This window comes from Cavia porcellus, unplaced genomic scaffold, assembly GCF_034190915.1.
Source record: "Cavia porcellus strain 051 isolate PalLab524CR breed Dunkin Hartley unplaced genomic scaffold, mCavPor4.1 scaffold_2, whole genome shotgun sequence".
In the NCBI taxonomy this organism is placed as follows: domain Eukaryota; kingdom Metazoa; phylum Chordata; class Mammalia; order Rodentia; family Caviidae; genus Cavia; species Cavia porcellus.
The window spans coordinates 71,058,501-71,079,909 of NW_026947485.1; the positions used below are offsets into that span (position 1 = coordinate 71,058,501).

At 39.0% G+C, this 21,409-nt stretch overlaps 1 protein-coding gene across 6 annotated transcripts in view; it reads right to left on the reverse strand.

Moving 5' to 3' along the window:
* Window positions 1–21,409, reverse strand: part of Kif27 (kinesin family member 27) — a 206,118-nt gene that overhangs the window by 98,054 nt on the left and 86,655 nt on the right. For 5 of the 6 annotated variants that reach the window (XM_063243572.1, XM_023567367.2, XM_013158331.3 and 2 more), the window contains one exon: window positions 10,683–11,632. In XM_063243572.1, coding sequence (XP_063099642.1) covers window positions 10,683–11,632 — 950 coding nt within the window. Of the gene's footprint in view, window positions 1–10,682; window positions 11,633–16,115; window positions 16,229–21,409 lie in introns of all 6 variants that reach the window. The other variant, XM_063243580.1, reaches the window with a different exon arrangement.

Consider the following 21,409-nt stretch of genomic DNA (forward strand, 5'->3'; position numbering starts at 1 on the left):
AGTTCTTAGAAACAACAGAAGTGGGCTGGCTTTAACCCAGCGGTTCCTTCGAGTCTGGCTTCCCAACCACCCGGGCCGATTAGTCCGGTGGTTCGAGACCCATAGGCGCTCTCCAGTCCTTTAAAAAAAAAAAGAAACAACCTAAGTGTCCATCAACTGAGGAATGGATAAAAAAGTTGTGGTATTTTTATACAATGGAGTACTATTCAGCTATAACGAATGATCATATTGAGATATTTAAAAATAAATGGACAAACTTAAGACCATACTCATAAGTGAAATAAAACAAACTCACATGTATAAATACCATATAGTCTCCCCCGCTAGTGTAAGAAATGGTAATAGTACATCAGAGTTTATGGGAATCATGATTCCCCATTACATTGCTTTGAAGCCTTATAATGTTTTCATTCATTAGTTAGAATGGTTTTATTCTGGTCTATTTGATTTTATTATGTGTGATGGTATGAACAGATATTTTGAAGAAAACAAGACATTATGGCAGCTATTCCTGATTTAATATCATCTTGCTTTGAAATCCTACCATACTTTTGCTCTTCTGTTTCTATTGGTTCTATTATGTTGTGTCTTACTGGATTTTAATATGTGTGAGAGTATAAACAAATTTTTATGGAAAAGGAGATAATATAGTAGCCATTGTCATTTTTCTGTTATTTGGTTCTGAATGCCCTGTAATATTTTCTTTCTCTTGAATGGCTTTATACTATTTTGTTATGTTTTATACTATTGTATGTGAAGGTATGCTCAACTATTTCAAAGAAAGAGACATTATGGTAGCTACTGTTAACATTGGGTTGTCTTGTGGTAAAGTACTCTGTTGTTTACATTGTTCTGTTCTGATTTGCTTTGCTCTTTTGTCTTAATCTCCTTAAAATAAAAAAAAATTTTTTTTTAATTTTAGAGCTTGGGTTAGGAATTTAGCTCAGTGGCATAAGCACCTGCCTAGCAAACGCAAGCTTGCAAGTTCAATCCCTGGTACAGAAAAAAAAAAAAAGAATAGAAGAGAGCAGAGCTAAAGATGGCAGATTGGTAAGCAACAAAATACAGAGCTTCCTTGAGAGAAACAACTCAGATGCGGGAATAAAACATTTAGGAGAGGACCAGATAGAGGGAGATGGACCTTTCAACCCATGAAGAAACTAAAGGGAAAAGAGCTGGTCAAACATGTGGTCACAGGGCTACCATCAAAGCAGCTCAGATTCATGGCCTCAGCACTCTCACTGGAGCCGCCCAAACTCACAATTGAAGCACATTCACTGCTGAAGCCTTGGTCATGCTGAAGTCTGGGGGCAGCGAGCCCAATGGAGAACGGAGCTGGCATGGAGACCAGCATTAGCCCATGATGAGTGCTCCAATAAGATCCTCCCATGGGAAAGGGGCAGCCAACTGGATGACATGCTGGGATCAGGCAGTGACCTGAGTTGATTGCTCCCTGCCTAGAGCAGATTGGTGGGATCTGCTTGGCCTGGGTCATGCCCCTGGCATGAGTTGTCCCAAACAGATATTGTATGCACACGGCACACACTAATGTGGTAAAGACACCTGCGAGTTGACTGGCTCGGCAGGAGGGAGCCAGCATATGCCATCCCTGCTTGTACCTCAATGATCAACAGCAAACTGGAGAGGGCAGAATTCCCTGTCAGCAGGGGCTGGGGCCTCCACTATATACCTGCATGGAAGAAACAAAAACATGACAAGAGAAAGAAATAAGAAAAAGTCTCCATCCCCCAAACCTGAGAATACTAATCCAGGAGAGACAAATACAAAAGAGATTAAGGGCAGCAAACATGCAATATCAGACATGGCATCAGTGGACATAAAGAGATATCTTTGTGACTTCATAGACAAGCTCAAAATTGAAATATTAATTCAAGTAAGGCAAAATATAAGAAAATTAATAAAAGAAATGCTAAGCACCTCTCAAGAAGACACAGATGAAAGAATGGAGGAACACAAAATAATGAGAGAAACATTCAATGAAGAATATAAAAAAAACCTAGACTACAGGGAGGAGATTCAAAGAGATTACCAGGAAATTAAAAACTCCATTGAAACCTGGAAAAATTGCCTAACAGAAACTAGAGATAAATTAACAAAACTTGAAGATAGATTTGCAATGTCTGATTGCAAAAGGAAAGATCTCTTAAAAATAACAAGGAAACAGGCAGTAACAATACAAAGACTAGAAGACAAGAGGATTTATAACTTAAGAATTAAAAAAAATGTGAATGAAGAAGCAGGGGTAAATACAAAGGAAATAAAAAGGCTATTCACAGAAATAATTAAGGAAAACTTCCCAAGCATGGGAAAAGGAAATGATATTCAGATGTATGAGGCATACAGAACTCCAGCCACCTACAATCAAAACAGAGCTACACCCAGACATATAATAATCAAGATCCCAGAAATTTATCACAACAAAATATTAAAAGCCATCAGAGAAAAGAAATAGATCATCTATAAAAGACAACCCATCATATCACAGCAGACTTCTCGACACAAACCAACAAATTAAGAAGAGCTTGGAGCAAAGTACTCCAAGCCCTGAAAAAAAATAACCTCCAGCCCAGATTGATGTACCCTGAAAAACTATCTCTCAAAATTAATGGAGAAACAAGATGCTTCCAGGACAAAGACGAACTGGGGAAATTTGTGACCACCAATCCATCCCTACAAAACATACTGAAGGACTTTCTAGGGAGAGAGAAAAAAAAATACTAGGATTTCAGAAACAGTGGCAGAGATGCCTCAATGAATGGGGCAGACAGTGGAATGAAGGAGAAAAGTAGACAACCAATGGCAGAAAAATAGCATAGCAGAGATGATTGGCTATAATCTCTAACACAAATGGTCTTGATACACTAAAAAAAAAAAAAAAAAGAAACACCACCAGAGTAGATCAGGAGGTAGGGTCCATCAAGATGCTCTGCATAGGAAATATAATTAACCTGAAAGAGGGTTTATGGACTGAAAATCAAATATGAGAAGACAATGCTCTATGTGACAAGGAACCAGAGAGAAATAGGGGCAACTCAACCAGCACCTGAAGGTAAGTTGGAAAGACAGGATACTTTTGTGCAGTAGAGAACTACTCAGCAATAATGAAGGAAAATCTTGAGGCTTTTGTAGGTAAAGGAATACAACTTGAGATCAAGTTCAGGAGTGAGGAGGTTTGGAACCACCTAGGTAAATAGCAGGTTGTCCCCCAATCTAAAAACTGAAGGAGTTGGTGGGACCCCAAATGTGCAGTGCACCCTGTGGGAGTAAAAGGAGAGGAACTGTCTAAAAAAGAAAGGCAGAAGATATTGTTAATAGTGTATCAGGATTTAAAATCTACATTATTCTCACCACTCTGTTTAGATAGATTATATTCTGTTCCAGTTTTTCTATTTGTACTAGATTTGAGGGCACAGACAGTTATCACAAAAATAGTAGGTAATCATACTTAATTTCCTATTAACTTAATCGGAAGCCCTGCATAACTTACACTGTTTTATCATGACTGATCTTATTTGAATCTGGTTTGTTAGATGGCTGTTTTGTATTGACTGATTTTATTTGAATCTGTTATGATTGATAGTATCAAGTCTGAGAGTATAAGCAATTACAATGAAAATGACAAGATTCACTAGGATACCGAGTCTGGTGTGATTATTACCTGCTTTTGAAGTATTATAATGTCTTAAATGTTTCACCTTTATTAATATTGTTATGTATTGCTATATTCATTTATACTATGCTTGGTGACATAGACAGTTCTTTTGAAGATAACAAGAGACATCATAGTAACCATTGTAGATCACCTTGTATTGTGGTTTTATATGAATTTTTCCTTTCATGTTTTTCTAAGAATTTGTTTTATCTTGCTTTGTTTTGTTCTTCCCTCTAATATAGAAAGGATAGATATACCATGTAGCGACTCATGCATGCGTAGAACTTATAAACAGTCTATGACATCTGATTATATAACATGTGATGAAATGAACAAGTACTTTGAAGAAAAAGAGACACTACAGCACCCAATGTTGATTCCATAGCATCATGATGTGAAATCCAGCAATACTATTATTCTTTATTCAGAGTGATTTTAGTCTGTTTTGTTTAATTTCAACATACGTGAAGGTATGGACAACTATTCTGAAGAGAATGAGAGACACCATGACAGCCTTTATTGACTTTCCTATTGTCTGATCTTGAAGACCTAAAACACCTTCATTATCCTGTTCAGATCAGTTTTATACTATGTTGTTTTGTATGAATACACTGTATGTGAAGATATGGACAACTATTTGGAAGAAAACAAGAGACAATGTGATAGACAGTGACGATCTCTGATTGTCTTGCTTTGAAATTTATGTCTCTTACATTGCTTTCTTATGTTCTGCTTTGTTGTGTTTAATTTTACCCTCTGTAAAATCAAAAAAAATTTAGAGCTTAACCCTGGAATATATGAAATACAGAGAGAGTGTGAGAGAGACAGAGAAATCCACCCTCTATAACAGAGTATATATTCTTTTTAGCAGCACTTGGTACTTTCCAGAAGAACATGGTACTTTTTCTAAAACAGATCACATATTCATCCACAAAGCCTGAGACCAACCTCAGCAATGTAACAGAATACAAATCAACACACTAAAATCAGAGCTTGAGTATATCAACAATGAATAGGATGAGAAGAAAATCATGAAAACACAACCATTAATAGTAGCTTCAAGAAAAATTAAATACCTAGGAATTAACCTAACCAAGGAAGTGAAAGGTCTTCACAAAGTAAACTACAGTGTTTTGAAAAAGGTTGAAGACATCAAAAATAAGAAAAATGTCCCCTGCTCCTGCATAGGCATAGGCAGGATCAACACTGACAAAATGGCTAAAGTTAAAGTTATAGTTAAAGGGTGAAGGCAGGCCAAGTGGTGTTGTCCCCTCCTGCTTAATGAGTTGGTGCTACCATGTACAAAACAGCTCCTGGAGGGCTTTCTTCTGTGCTTCTGAAATGAAACCAGCATGGCACTAACTGGACAAAGATGTGTGTCTAATCTGTATTAGGATCTCAGAAAGGATGCGCTGGGACATGCTTGGTTTTCCTCTTTCTGCATGGGATGCCATACTGAGTCCAACTCTCTTTCTTTCTATAGGCCCAAAGCCATGCCAACAGGAAACCTCTTGGACTCACCACGATGCAGATTTCACCAGCTTCACCACTAAGCCATATTCTTAATGAGTGGGAATGGTATAATCCTCACAATCTAAAACAGGAACAGCTCATCTACTACGGCAGTACAGTTTGCATTCAAGATAAACTGGGAGGTGGTGAAAGATGGTTGTTTGATGGTACTTTAGGAGGCTATTGTCCAGCTACAACATTTCTGCTAAAATATAAACAGAGGCAGGAAGGAATAAAATCCCTTACATATAGGCTTTTTCAATGCTATCATAAGAAAAGCACAAAATCTCCGGTGGCCATCTCCATCCTGTAACACACACTTGTCTCTCAAGGGATGTGGATCTCTCTGACGTGTCTGATAGTACTGGGAAGTCTCTTCCACTGTCTCCTGATAGTCCCCAGGCCAGTAAGTCAGGTGCCTTTTTCCTTTACCGAGATACAAGAGGCTGGAACTATGCAAATGAATAAGGTGCGAAAGTTAAAGAAGTGTGCTGAGCACTTCATAAATACACTTCCAGGGAGGGAGAAACATTAGTGGGATATCACTGCATCTGTCAATCAGACCCAGATATTTGGCACAGATTCCAAAAACTTTAGATGATACCTATGTCCCAACTGTGAAAATGGTCTTTTCTGTGGTTCAACCACCAGAAACAAACAAACAAAAAAAAAGCTAAGATCATAGCTGTTATAATTGGTAACACTTTAAACCCACCCAGGATATCTGGGGAAAAATCCAAGGACAACCAGGGAAAGGGTTCCTGTTTCAAGTAGATTGGACATTGGAAATGAGACTGTCCCAAACCACTGCCTGGGCCCTGCTCTAAATGTGAGACAGCTCACAGTGCCTGACTCATATCACCGGAGAGTGACTGTCCCATCTCCCAGAGAAGGGTGGGCCAGCCAGAATCCTCATCCCTTGCTCTGATAACTAAAGAAGCCCAGAGAAACCACGATTCTCCTTCCACAGATATCATCATCTCCTCCAAAAAACCACCGGTCAACTTAAATGTCATTAGTGAGCCAACTCAACTGCTGATTGATACAGGGAAGACTCATTTGTTTTGACTTCCTTCTCTGGAAAACTCTCCTTTGAGTCTATCATCATAGTTGGGGGTCAAAGGGACAGCCTTAATCTTTTGGAAAGGTAGAAAGAGCCAACAAGACTCTAAAGTACATTCTGGCAAAACTTTGTCAAAAGATGTCTGAGTCCTGGCTCCAACTTCTGTCAGTGCTTGTGAGGGTTCCTAACACAACCAAAACTGGACTAAGTGTGAACCCATTTGAGATGCTATATGGAAGGCCATTTCTATCCTTTGATATGACAGCAGACCCAAAGACCACAAGACTCTCACAATATCTCATCAATCTGGGCCAAGTTCAACAGGCCATCCAAATGTACGGAAGCATAGTCCTCCTAACTCCTGGTTCAGAGAACCACATACTATCCATCTTGGAGAATAAGTGCTCATAAAAACTTGGAGAGAAGGGACTCCTGTTAACCAATTAAAGCCAAAATGGAAGAGTCTTTTCAGTAACCGTTACCACAACCACAGCAGTAAAGGTGACCAAGATGGTAACTGGGTTCATCTTTTTAGGATAAAGCCAGTCCCACCTGAATTGTCTGAAAAACAAAATCACCCAAATGGAGAAAGCTACTTCTGTGAACCTCTAGAAGACTTGAGATTTCTCTTAAAAGCAAGACTCCAGTGCTGCTGCAGGGAACATGAAACTCTGATCTGATCCTCACATTTGAGCTTATAGTGAAGCTTCTTTTTCCTGTCAAGCACACATCACAATGGTTAGTAACTCTTTTCTCATTGTTTCCTGACAGGTTTTCTTTTTTTAAGTTTTTTTAAAAAGAGATTAAGACAAAAGAGGCTATAACAAAGCAGATCAGAACAATGTAAGCAACACAGTATTTCACCACAAGATAACCTGTAATTAACAGTAACTACCATAATGTCTCTTTCTTTGAAATAGTTGAGCATAACTTCATATTTCCTGACAGGTTTTCCTTTCTCCAACCTAGTCAGTGAACCACAGCATCCCAATTTAGCTGCAAAGCACATAAGCCCCATAGGTAGGGTCCACAACCTCTAAAGAAGCTATCAGAGACAGAGACTTCCACTCCCTCAGCACCATAAAGAGTTATAGGGATTTGTGTCCCTTAGGGGAAAATGAGATAGGAGACAGGACCTGGTGAAGCTGGCTGGGGAAGCAGGTGTGGCCTGTCAATCACAAGATCCCAGAACACACAAGAACAGTTCCCAAAGCCCTGTACACGTACTTCTCAGAAGATTCAAACAGGTCTTCAATAGGGTAGCCTAGACCTAACATCAGCCTGAGGCAGGGGGTCCCAACACTACTTCTGAGGATCCCTATATGGAAGCTCTTGAAGGTTTCCTCAAGATTTGGACACCATAACAGGACACAGACGCCATGAAGAACTCACCATCATTTCTTTCCTCATGATAGCCACCCTGTGTCCTCTGGGGTGTACCCTTGTATTGTTTTTTCCTCTTTGAGTTGGCCTAAGCTTGCTCTGCAGAACCAATTTCTCCCTCACTCTTCATTTTCACTTTTTTCAAATAAACTCAGCTACCGTTTTTTGTTCATTTTTTCAAGTCTTTGTTTGCAATGAGAAGAACCTCCAGAAGGAGAAGCAAGCAACCAAAACCCAGTAGTTTATCTGGTGAGCCACTTTCAGAGGGAGCTATCCAGTAACAATCTGGCACTTTTAAAAAGGACAACATAATAAATCTGAGACGATGCTAACTACCCCAGTGATAATCTGGCTAACAGTCTATCTGTGAAGTGGCCTCCAGTGGCCAAGAATTTTTGAATTAAGTACTTATATTTTTCCCTAAGAAACTCAAACGATTCTGAGAAAAGGTAACATTCCTGCTTCTCCTTCCCAACACTGGCCCCATCACTTTGCCCAACAATTTCCTAAGCAGCCAAATGTACTAAGCTGGTTCTCAGCAATCCTGCAATGTGGCTCTGCTATGACTATTAAGTTCAAAGCCTTAGCTGCCTTAGCTGGTGCTGTGTATATCCAAAGCACAGGGAGGAAGGAGGAAATGAGCCTTTTAGTAGCTAGGCAACCTTTTTCACTGCTGAATGGGAGCTACAGTGAGAATGTCTGTTTATTTAATAGTACCAAAGTTCTATTAAAGGTAGGAAAAGAAATAGGGTCTGCAGAGCGAACTTGGGCCAAGTACAAGTAAGAAAAGAACTACACCCTACAGTATGAGGATGGGCCAGCACGGAAGAACATAGTGTGGCTTTTTGAGGCACAGCCTTACTACCTAGCCCAGGCTGACCTGAAATTCACAGTGCTCCTCCTGCTTCAGCTTCCTGAGTGATAGGATTACAGGATGTACTATCATGCCCAGCTTTAATCTTCACAGCAAGAGCAGAAGGTAGTTAATATTGTTTCTGTTTTACAGATAGCAAAACTGAAACACAGAGAGGTCAAACATATGCCCTAGGTCATAGAGGTAGGTCGTAAGCATAGAAGGCCAGTTTCAAGTCTAAGGTGTTTGGCACCCACACTCCTAAGTATTCCAGGCTCTCAAAGAAAAGAATTTAAAGCACACACACACACACACACACACACACACACACAAAATTTTTTAAAGAGATACACAAGGTAAGGAGTAATATCAGTCATTTCTCCGTCTGCTATCCAGTAGAAACCATGATTACTAGTCCAAAAAAAAAGAAAAAGAAGGGAGATCTATTTCTAAAATCTGGGCCACACTGACTGCCATGTCTCTCACTTTGAGACGTACTTACTATAAGCACTTCCAGAGTTCCGGGAAGTCTTGTAATTAAGAAAACAGTTTTTTAAAAAATCAATTTGTTAGGGGCTGGGGATTTAGCTCGGTGGCATAAGCGCCTGCCTTGCAAGCAGGCAGTCGTGAGTTCAATCCCCGGTACCGATAAAAAGGAAAAAAAAAATCAATTTGTTCTGCAATCTAATATGCTCCAAAATAATCTTACCATGATAACCTTTTTTTCAGCAAGACTGTTAACATCTTTAGGAGGTCATAATCTGAAGCAAATTTAAATTTTAGAGTTTCCATAAAATTAAGAGGAAATTAGGTTTGTGATGCTGCTCCTGGTTTAGGCTAACAGTACCTTTTAAGTCCATCAAGAAGGTAAAGGCTTCCTCTATACAGTTTTGGTAACTCAGACATTCCCCTTGTAGCTGACCTACTTGCTTTTCAAGAGAATGGATCCTGTTTTTAGCCTTTTTCCCTTTTTCCTCTCAAACAGTAGTTTTATGGGCCTCTGATTTCAGCTACCTGAGAAGCATGGAGGAAGAATAGGTCCTATTACCAGTGCTACGGCTGTCACAAAGTCCACACTTCCAGCCATCTACACGTTTTGTTCTGCTCATTTCTCATGCTCATGAGGAAAGGTCTGCCTGTTCTGTGTAGGAAAGGTGCTGGGCAGTAACTACTTTTAAAAAAGAAAGGAAAAAAAAAACCCACTATTTAAAAAAAATATTTTAAATATTATGAATATTTAATATACATTTAAATACTAAAGGCTTTGTAACACTGCAACAGCTCTCACAATGAATCTTTTCAGTGTGACCCTTGATCTCATTTGAGGGCATTCCTGAGTTCAAAAATACTTTCATAATACTAAGACAATATTTGCCTTTTTCAACTAGGCTGACATGTTTACTGATGGAGTGAAACAAATGATGAGTAAATCTGTCCTACCTCTCTTGGGACACAATGTTACACAATAAATGTTATCTTGAAACGGTAAGAGGGAAAACGTAATTCTTAACTCAATATATGCATCCATGCACTTACCTATATGCCTTAAATACTAACAAATATGTTGATTCATATTTTTTAAAATCTACACTCTAAATTCATAGAGATTAAGTATTTTTTTTCTTTAAAATCCAGTGGGCATGGCAGTTCATCCCTATAACTCCAACTACGTAAGAGACTGAGACAGGAAGACTGTAGGTCTGATGTCAGCCTGAGCAACTTAGTGCATCATAATGAAATTAATCAGCCAGGATGTAGCTGTGCACCAGAATGCCTGCCTCACATGTGCAAGGCCCTCTCTCGGTTCAAGCCACAGCACCAAGAGCAGAAAAAAACCACAGATCCACAAAGGAAGAAAAACTCAATGAAACAGAACGTAATATTGTTTCTGAAAATGTGCTCCTTTTTATCTTCTAAACTGATAAAAAAAAAAAGGTCCATAAAGTTCCAGTTAATACATATAAGACAGTAAAGTACACTTTAATCAAATGAGAGAGAAAGGAATGTCATCAAAAATAAAATTGTGAAGAAGCCGCCACAGGAAAAGATAAGGTTAAAAGAAAGAGTCAGAGAAAGACAAATGAGATTTAACACAGAATCTTTTTTTAAAATTCTCACGTTCCAATATGACTTAGAATTTACACACCTAATAAATGTAGCCCTCAAACATATTACTCATAAAAGTGATGTCTACTTACCTGGCATTTCTTAAGCTCTCTCTTCAGCTGGAGAACTGTGCTATGCTGGGGTCCTTCTTCTTGGTTTCCAACGCCTTTGCTTCCTGGGAATGATGTAAGGGCAGCCTTTCTGACCATGCTAAACCACTCCTGAAGTTTATGATGCTGCTCCTGGTTTAGGCTAACAGTATCTTTTAAGTCCATCAAGAAGGTAAAGGCTTCCTCTATACAGTTTTGGTAACTCAGACATTCCCCTTGTAGCTGAGCTACTTGCTTTTCAAGAGAATGGATCCTGTTTTTATTAAGTGTGCCCTCTTGTGGAATCTGGCTAGTTTGACTGATGCTAGTCGGCCGGCTTTGCAAAGCTTCTCGAAGCAACTTAATCTCAAATTCCATTTCATCCATACGGTCTGACTCAGGACTAAAGTTCAAAGTGGGCTTGTTTCTAATGTTCCGTGCTCTGTTGGCATATTTGAGAGAATTTAAGGACTCATCAAAATCTGAGGAGGATGGGCTGACACATGTGATCATAACAGTCTTGGCACTGCCTCCCAGGGAGTCTTTCAGGAGCCGGGTAATTTTAGTATCCCTGTATGGGATATGTGAACTCTTCCTGCGTGGGTCCCCCAGGGCGCTTATCACATTTCCTAAAGCCAACAACCCACTGTTGATTTGAATGGATTCTTTGAACCGTTCACCAGTATTTCCCGTTTTGGTTACTCTTTCCGACCCAGCCAAATCCACAAAGTGAAACTTTGAGACAATACGCTGATTGGTGTACCACGATCCATCTTCACCAGCCTCTGGATTTCTTCCCACTTGACAGATGCTGATGGTGAAAATCGCGTGTGATCTGCTGGAGCGCTCATTCATCTGGGTGGTCCCTGTGTGTCGAGCCGCGTTCCCTACCTCCAGAAGACTCATCAATTCATCCACGCTCTCCACATGGCACTCCTTGGCCCCAACGATCACTTAAAATAACAAGAGCAAGTTTCAAAACCAGGTTCACATCAAAATCCAGTACAGTAAATAAACCACACAATAGTCATCACCTCCTTAAGGACCCAGAGAGTCCTTTAAACAAGATGAATAGCACTGTGAACAGCAATGTCAGCAGTACTGTTAGTTCTAGAAAATCTCTGAAAAGAACCATTTTTAAAAAATTTTTCCGAGACTTCCAGGAGAACATGGTGGACAGATAGCAGCAGCTACGGAGGCTCTCTGAAAGACCCAACTTAGAATTCAGGAATGGTGCAGAGTAAGGAATCATAAGCAAGTGGAGATAAGCCCTGCTGACCCAAGAACGAACTGGGCTGAGAGAAACCAACTGGGAATGCAATCCTGGTGCTATAACGGGAACAGAAAAGCCTCAGTGTGGAAGCTGGAGCCTGCGCCACTGGAAGCCGCGATTTGCTCGAAGGGAGAGAGACGAGCGAAAGCTCTGAGAATGGGAATCGGTGAACGGAATTGAAAGCAGGACGGGCGGGGAGCTGTGCATTGACCTGTGGTGAGTGAGAGAAACTGGGACTCTTCCATGGTCTAGGAGACTCCAACAGAGGACATTCTGGGACCGGGCAGACTTGCAGGAACAGGGCACTGCAGTGACTTCAGTCACATATCCTCCTCTCAAAGTGGGATTGGTGAGCAGTGCCTAGTCTACGTGATGCTGCTGGCTGAGACCCAGTAGGCTAGAACAACCCAGATCCCTGTGCTTGACGGTGACCTGGAGGGGCAGGCCCCGTATAGGCTGCCTGGTCTGCAACTTCCTGGTGCGCTGCGGTGGGCAGGAACACCTATCCGGCACAATTCAATCAGACTGTGGCCGACAGGGAAGGAAGCTGGCCTCCTATATACGCTTGCATATATAAGGAATAAAGAATATGGGAAGAGGCAGCAACAAGAAAGGGTCTTCGGCCCCCAATCCTGAGAAAGAGGCAATAGCAGACACAGCACCAATAGATATAAAGCGCAATCATCAGAGCCTCATAGACAAGTTCAGGAATGAAGTTATTAATGACCTGAAACTAGACATAAGCAGAATAGTTAGAGAAATGCTAAGCACCACCCAAGAAAAAACAGATGGTGGAATGGAAGACCAGAAAAAGAGGGGATAAACTGATAAAAACCATCTACAACAAACCAACAGTCAACATCATACTACATGGACAAAAACTGGAAGCTTTTATTTTAAAATCAGGAACAAAACAAAGATGTCTACTGTCTCCACTCTTACTCAACACAGTCCTGGAAACTTCAGCTGGAGCAATTAAACAAGAGAAAGAAATAAAAGGAATAAAGAAAGAAAAAGAAGAAGTTAAACTATTGTTATTTGCAGATGATCTGATATTCTACCCAGAAGAACCCAAAAACTCCACCAAAAGACTTCTGGACTGAACAAGAAAATTCAGTAATGTAGCTGGTTACACAGTCAACACTCAAAAATCAATAGCCTTCCTGTATATAACAAACTGAGAGAGAAATCAGTGAATCAATACCTTTTACAATAGCATCCAAAAATATGAAATACCTAGGAATCAATCTAACAAAGGATGTACAAGACCTCTACATTGAAAACTACAGTACTCTGAAAAAGAAAATTGAAGAAGATATTAGAAAACAGAGAAAGATCATGTGCTCTTGGGTAGGAAGAACCAATACAGTGAAAATGGCAATACTTCTAAAACTGTTACACACATTCAATGCAATCCCAATAAAATCTCAATAGCAAATCGCACAGAATTAGAGAAAACAGTCCTAAAATTCATCTGGAACCAGAAGACACTTAGAACAGCAAATAAAGTCAAGACAGAGAGCACCAGAATCCCTGATCTGAAATTATACTATAAAACTACTGTGATAACAACAGTATAGCACTGGTTAAAAAAAAAAAAACACCAGACCTGAATACCTAAAGATCAATGGAACAGATTAGAAGATGCAGAAACAACTGCAGATACACTAAGCCAACCTTATCTTTGACCAAGATGTCAAATACATTCACTGGAAGAAAGACAGCCTCTTTTAATAAATGGTGCTGGCAAAACTAGCTCTACATATGCTGAAGATTACAACCAGACGTATATCTTTCACCATGTACTGAGCTAAAATCAGAATGAATCAAAGATCTTACTATTAAAGAAAAATATTAAATCTGCTGGAAGACAGTAGGTAAAACTCTTAAAGACACTGGTATAAGCCAAGAGTTTATGAACTAGACCCCGATTACACATGAACTATCACAAAGAATCAACAACTTGGATCTTACCCTATTGAAACACTTTTGCATAGCCAAAGAAACCATCAACAGAGTGAAAAGACAACTTAACAACATGGGAGAAAATGTCTGCCAGCTGTTCCTCAAAAGGCTTACTATCGAGAACATATAAAGTACTTGAAACAACCAGTCCTCCCAGACTTAAAGATCCAATCCAAAAATGGGCAGCTGAGATGAATACACACTTCTCAGATGAAGAAATACAAACACCAAATAAATATGTGGAAAAGTGTTCAACATCACTGGTCATTCAAGAGATACAAATTAAAACAATACTGAGATTCTACCTCACCCCAGAAAGAATGGCTATTATCAAGAAATCAAGCAATAACAAATGCTTGAGGGGCTGTGGGGAAAAAGGAACCCTTTTCTACTGTTTGTCAGGGTGCAGACTGGTGAACCCATTGCGGAAATCAGTGTAGAGATTCCTCAAAAAACTAGGACTAGAAGTCTCGTTCAACCCAGTTATTCCCCTGTGGGTATCTTCCCAAAAGAATTTAAAACATCAGGGCTGGAGATTTAGCTCAGCAGCATAAGTGCCTGCCTGGCAAGTGCGAAGTCCTAAGTTCGATCCCCGGTGCCACAAGAAAAAAAAAAAAAAAGAATTTAAAACATAAAGAAAAAAGAAAATTAAAAACATCATACCACAGTGATATTTATGCAACCATGTTTTAGCATCAGAATTTGTAATAGCCAAATTTTGGAAACAACCTAAATGCCCATCAACTGAGGAATGGGTAAAAAAAGATATGGTATTTTTATACATTAGAGCATTACTCAGCCATAAACAATGGACACTTTTACAGGTAAATGGATGGTACCTTGAGAACATACTTATTAGTGAAATAAATAAGACACATGTGTAAACATCATATTGTTTCATTAGCATGACAAGTTGAAAGAAAAAACATGTATACATGAACGTATATATATTAAAAAAAATTAAGATAGTTATACTACTGATTTCTCTGAGCTCCTGAAGAGAAAGATTTGTGCTGGCATTGTTCAAACAATTAAAGGCAGATGTCTTGTGCTCCGGGTGAATAATTTGGGGATGACAATGTGCAATGTATGTACCACTGACTGATATACTTTAAAATTTTTTTGTAGTTTTTTTCTTCTTTCTTTTATCTATGAATAAAATGGATTTGAAATTTAAAAAGAACCTACAGTACAAACAGGCAGCTTATATAAAATAGCAATGTAACAGTAAATCATAGTAAAACACACTATCACTCTTCACTATGATTCTCAAATCTACTTGTGAGTCATCAACTTTATTTTTATTTTTATTTATTTATTTTTTTGTGGTACTAGGGATCAAACTCATGACCTCGTGCTTGCCAGGCAGGCACTTATGTCACTGAGCTAAATCCTCAGCCCAACCAACTTTATGTTTAAAAAACAGAAAACAAAAATAGTATCAATGCTTAGGCCTCATCCCAGATCAGTTAAATCAGCATCTCTAAGATGATAGGCCCAAAAATCAGTATTTTTAAAACAAACATTATTGCTTCAGAGAAATACTGAAAAAAATTTGTCAAACCAATGCATTTTGGTTGAGTGTAATACTATATAAGATACATAGCAATTTGTCTTTAGGTAACTTAAGTCTTTCCAAAATTTCTGCAGGACTGATACTAGCTTTGGAATATTTTGATCATGAAATTTATTAGTTGTAGTATATACATCTGTGTTGTTTAATGCTTTACAATCAACATATATGATTTCAGACAAAAGATAAAAACAGTAAATAATTATAATCCATGAGATTCAAAGGTCAAAACATGAGTCTGAACACCACCCGTAAGAGATAAATTGTACTGAATTATATAAAGAGACCATAAACTGCCACGTTCACTTTCTTTCTAAAAAAACAAGACAAAAAATCATTTTCTTCACACTTCCAGGAAAGCCAGGGCTACCAGGAGAACTTTAGGAATAGAAGATTTGGAGCCAAGTATGATGGCTCATGCCTGTAATCCCAGCATTTGGAAGGCTGAGCCAAGGGAAGGCCATGAGACCAGCTAGGCCTATATAGCAAGCTCAAGGTCTGCCTAGACTACACAGTGAAACCCTGTCTCAAAAAATAAAAAATAAAAATAATAATACTAATAGAATTTAAGATTACTGTCCCCTACAGATTGCAATGTGAACGAAAGTAATAGTATTTTACTTGCCTGAATCCTAAGAAATTCTGCCCAGGGAATTATTCTTCCGGCAAGATCTCCAGGAAGATTCTACTAAATGTATCTTGCAAGGTCATTAATAATAGTTGAAACTTGAAAGTGGCCTACATGTGGAACAACAGAATATTGGCTAAATTATGATGACATACTCATAAGAAAAGTTACCACAGGACAATAGTCAGAAGCATTAAAAATAATGTCATGTAAAAATGCTCACAATGGGGGTTCCAGAAAAGATGGTGGATAGATAAGAGCAGAATAGAGAGGCTCCTTGAGACAAGACAACTCAGATACCAAATTAACACAGAATGGGGAGTCCTGGACAGGGAGAGATGGATTCTCTCGACCCAGGAAGAAACTAAAGCAAAAAGAACCCGGGGCTACTATCTACAGTAAAGATTCTGAGCTCTCGTTGAAGTACCCAAACTTGTGTAGCCACAACTCAGCAAGCTGTCTGAATTCCTGCCACTTCGACTCACTGGAACCACAGCGGCATTGAATGCATTAGCACTGAAGTCGGAGGCTGGCGAACCCAACAGAGAATAGAATTGACAAGGGACCTGCATCGACCTGCATTCCTGAGTACCAGGAATAAAACCCTTCCATGAGAAAGGGGCACCTTTTGGAAGCAGGCAGGACTGGCAAGAACAAGGAACAGCAGTGACTTCAGTCAGTTGTTCCCTTCCCAGACAAGATTGGTGGGGTATGCGTGGCGGGGCCACACCCTGGCTGAGACCCAATAAGTTGTCCCAAACCAGTTCCCTATGCGCAATGCACAAGAACACAGTGAAGGCTTCAACAGGTTGCCTAACCCAGAGAGGAAAGGCCAGCATACGCCGCCCCTGTTTGCACCTCAATAGCACACTGGAGTGGGCAGGATTACCTAGCCAACATGCTTCAGAAGAACCATCACCAACAAGAAAAGGGACTGGGACATCCTCTATACATTTCTATGGAAGGAACAAAAATATGAGAAGAGGAAGCAACAAGAAAAATCCTGAGAATATTGATTCAGGAGAAGTAAATACAAAAGAGACTGAGGGCAGCAAACATGCAATACCAGACACGGCATCAGTGGGCATAAAGAGATATCTTCGGGACCTCATAGACAAGTTCAAAAGTGAAATATTTAACCAAGTAAAGCAAGATATAAGTAGATTAATAAAAGAAATGCTAAGCACCTCTCAAGAAGACACAGATGGAAGAATGGAGGAACACAAAAAAAGGAAACGTTTGATGAAGAATATAAAGAAAACATAGACTACATGAAGCAGGTTCAATGAGATTACCGGGAAGTAAAAAACTCCACAGAAAGCTGGTAAAACTGCTTGAAAGAAACTAAGGATAGATTATCCAAACTGGAAGACAGATTTGTAATGTGGGACCATGAAAAATTTCTTAAAAATAACAAGGAAACAGGCAGCAACAATACAAAGGCTAGAAGATGATGAGAGGATCTATAACTTAAGAACAAAGAATGTGAATGAAGAAGCAGGGGTACAAACAAAGGAACTACAAAGGCTATTCACAGAAATAATTAAAGAAAACTTACCAAGCATAGGAAAAGGAAATGATATTCAGATGTATGAGGCATACAGAACTCCAGCCACCTATAACCAAAACAGAGCTACACCCAGGCATATAATAATCAAGATCCCATAAATTCAGTATAAGAACAGAATATTAAAAGCTGTCAGAGAAAAGAAACAGATTACCTATAAAGGAAGACCCATCAAAATCATGGCAGACTTCTCAACACAGACCATCAAATCAAGACAAGCATGGAGCAAAGTATTCCAAGCCCTGAAAGAAAATAACCTCCAGCCCAGATTGATGTACGCTGAAAAACCTCCAGCACAGATTGATGTACTCTGCAAAAAAATGGAGAAACAAGATGCTTCTAAGACAAAGAGGAACTGGGGGAATTCCCGACCACCAATCCAATTCTACAGAGAACACTGAAGGACATTCTAGAGAGAGAGGAAAGTACCAGGATTCCAGGAACAGTGGCAGAGAGGCCTCAATGAATGGAGCAGAAAGTGGAATGAAGAAGAAAAGCAGACAACTAATGGCAGAAAAACAGTACAACAGAAATGAAACAGAGAGGGATGGCTATAATCTCTAATATAGATGGCCTTGATACACTAAAAGAGAGAGAGAGAGAGAGAGAGAAACACAGGCAGAATAGATCAAGAGGTAGGGTCTTCCAAGATGTTCTTTATAGGAAATATAATTAACCTGAAAAAGGGTTTATGGACTGAAAATCAAAGATGAGAAAACAATACTCTATGTGATAGGGAACCGGAGAGTAATAGGGGCAACTCGACCAGTATTTGTAAATAGGTTGGAAAGGCAGGCTTTAACAGGTAAGGAAATACAACTAGAGATCAAGTCCAGGAGAGAGAAGGTTTGGAACCACTTAAGTAAACAGCAGGTTGCACTCCCAATCTAAAAACTGAGGGTGTTGGTGAGACCCAAAAATGCATAATGCACCCTGGGGGAGTGAAAGGGGAGAAAAAGTCTTTAAAAAGATGGCAGAGGATGTTGTTAATAGTGTATCAGGATTTAAAACCCATATTACTCGCATCACTCTGCTTAGATTTTATTTTGTCCCAGTGTTTACTTGCACTAGATCTGAGGGCACAGACAGCTATCCCCAAAATAACAGGATATAGTACAGTAATCATCGTTAATTTCCTACTAACTTAATCTGAAGCCCTGTATAACTTACACTGTTTTATCATGGCTGATCTTAGTTAAATCTGGTTTGTGTGATTGCTGTTTGATATTGACAGGTTTTATTCAAAACTGTTATGATTGATAGTATCAAGTCTGAGAGTATAGGCAACTACACTGAAGATGACAAGATTTACTAGGATATTCATTCTGGTTTGATTATTACCTGTTTTTGAAGTTTTACACTCTCTACAAAATTTTGTTTTTATTAATATTGCTATGTACCGCTATATTCAATTGTTTGATGATATAGACAATTCTATTGAAGATAACGAGACAACACAGTAACCATGGTAGAATTCCTTGTACAGTGGTTTTATATGTCTTTTTCATTTCATGTGCTTATAGGAATATGGTTTTTTTGTCTTGCTTGGTTTTGTTTCCTCTAGTATAGAAAGGATAGAAATACATGTTAAGATTCATACATACGTAGAACCTATAAACAGTAAAAGAGAACTTACAACGCCTGATGAAATGAACAAATATTTGAAGAGACACTACAATACCCAGCGCTGATCCCGTAATGTCATGATGTGAAATCCAGCAATACTATTGTTCGTTGTTCAGAGTGATTTTAGCCTGCTTTGGTTTGTTTAATCTCAACATAAATGAAGATATGGATAACTGCATGTATGTTTAAGTGTATAGAATTGATAACCATATTACTAAGTTTTTGTTGGATAGCTGAACAGAACTGTTTGCAGTCTTGCTGTCTGAATCCCCACTTTATATGTTTCACTTTAATATCTTGAACAACTATTTGTAAGAGGACAATATGTAATCATCAACTAGTGAGTTCTTACTGTTTATTTTTTTCTTTGAAAGTATGTATTGTTTCTACCTGTTTTCTGTTTTGTCTAGTCTTTAAATAGGGCTGGGGATTTAGCTCAGCGGCACAACTGCCTGCCTTGCAAGCAGGCAGTCGTGAGTTCAATCCCCGGTACCAGTAAAAACGAAAAAGACAAAAAAAAAAAAAAAAGTCTTTAAATAAAATTTTTTTAAAAAGGAAAGAAAAATGCTCACAATATACATGTTAAATGAAAAATAAGTGCAAACCGATAGGTGGGGATGCAAATACGTTTTTAAAAAATTTATGTAGATAGACAAATAAATCTGGAAAGAAACACACCAAAGAGACGAACTGCAGGCCAGACTATAACCCAGGGAAGACTGCTTGCCCAGCATGTACAAGGCCGTAGGTTTGAACCTCAGCACAACAGCAGGGTGGTTTAAGACCACACATAGGTATTTTTGGATTCTAGGATCAAAGACAATCTTTAACTTTCTCCCTTAGTTTTCTATGCTTTAAAAATGTTCTATAGGGCCAGGGATACAGGTCAGCAGCATCAGTACCTGCCTGGCAAGCACAAGGTCCTAAGTTCAATTCCTGTCCAAAAACTGTTCTATGATGAAAATACTAGCTTTTATATCAGAAAAACAGAAATTGTTATTGTTACATTTTGACCCTGTTTAATCTCCCATTTCCAAGCAAATATGTCCAATGAATGCGGTTAAGAGTTTACAGTCCAGAAAGACTTTGAGAAGCATTATGAAGGATGTCAGTACAAGTAGCAAAAAGATTTTTAAAAAAAGGACAAAGAAACAGATGCTGTGTGACAAAAATCTAAGAGAGTTCTGGGTCATCTTGTATGAAAACCTAAAGGAAAAAGCCAACCCTAATCTCAGGGTAGCTCTGGGTGAAAAAAAAATTATATATACATACATTTGTAAAGCTGGGCATGGCGACACATACCTGTACTCCCAGAACTCTGGAAAGCTGAGGCAAACAGATCACAAGTTTAAACCCAGTCTAGGCAACCTAGCAATTTAAGTCCATCTCAAAAAATAAAAGAGTCAGGCATGGTGGTGGCACAAGCCTGTTATCCCAGGAGGCAAGAGGCAGAAGGATCACCATGAGTTGAAAGCCAGCGTGAACTACACAGCGAGACCCAGTCTCAAAATACAAAAGAATGAGAGAGACAGACAGACAGACAGAGAGACAGAAGGAGACAGACAGAGACAGAGAGACAGAGAAAGAAAACAAAGAAGGATGTCCAGGAATATAGCTCAGTGCAAAGACTCTGGGTTAAATCCCGAATACCACAGTAAACACACAAAGTGAATACCACAGTTTCACGTGAGGTCTGACCAGAGGGTAGCTACTAAAGAAAATCAGTGTCTTGAATTACTAATGAATAACTTCACTTTACCAATCAGTCTGAAGATCTACTCTGCAGTAATTGAAGTAATACTGATTACTGAGTATACTGAGTAATACTGAGCTCAATGACAAGCTAAACCTGACTGATAGCCAGGCACTGGCAATACAGTAAGTGCTTGACTGGCATGAATGAGGCCTTTAGTTTGATTCCCAGCACCACGAATAATAATAATAAACTAAAACTAATTAAGTAAAAAGCAAAAACAAATTATTTTATTCCTTTGTTTTGAACTTATTTTGTTTTTTTGAGACAAGGTCTTGCTATGTAGTTCAGGCTGGCCCTGAACTCGAACTTGCAGTGATCCTCTTGCTTCAGTCTGTTTTTAAA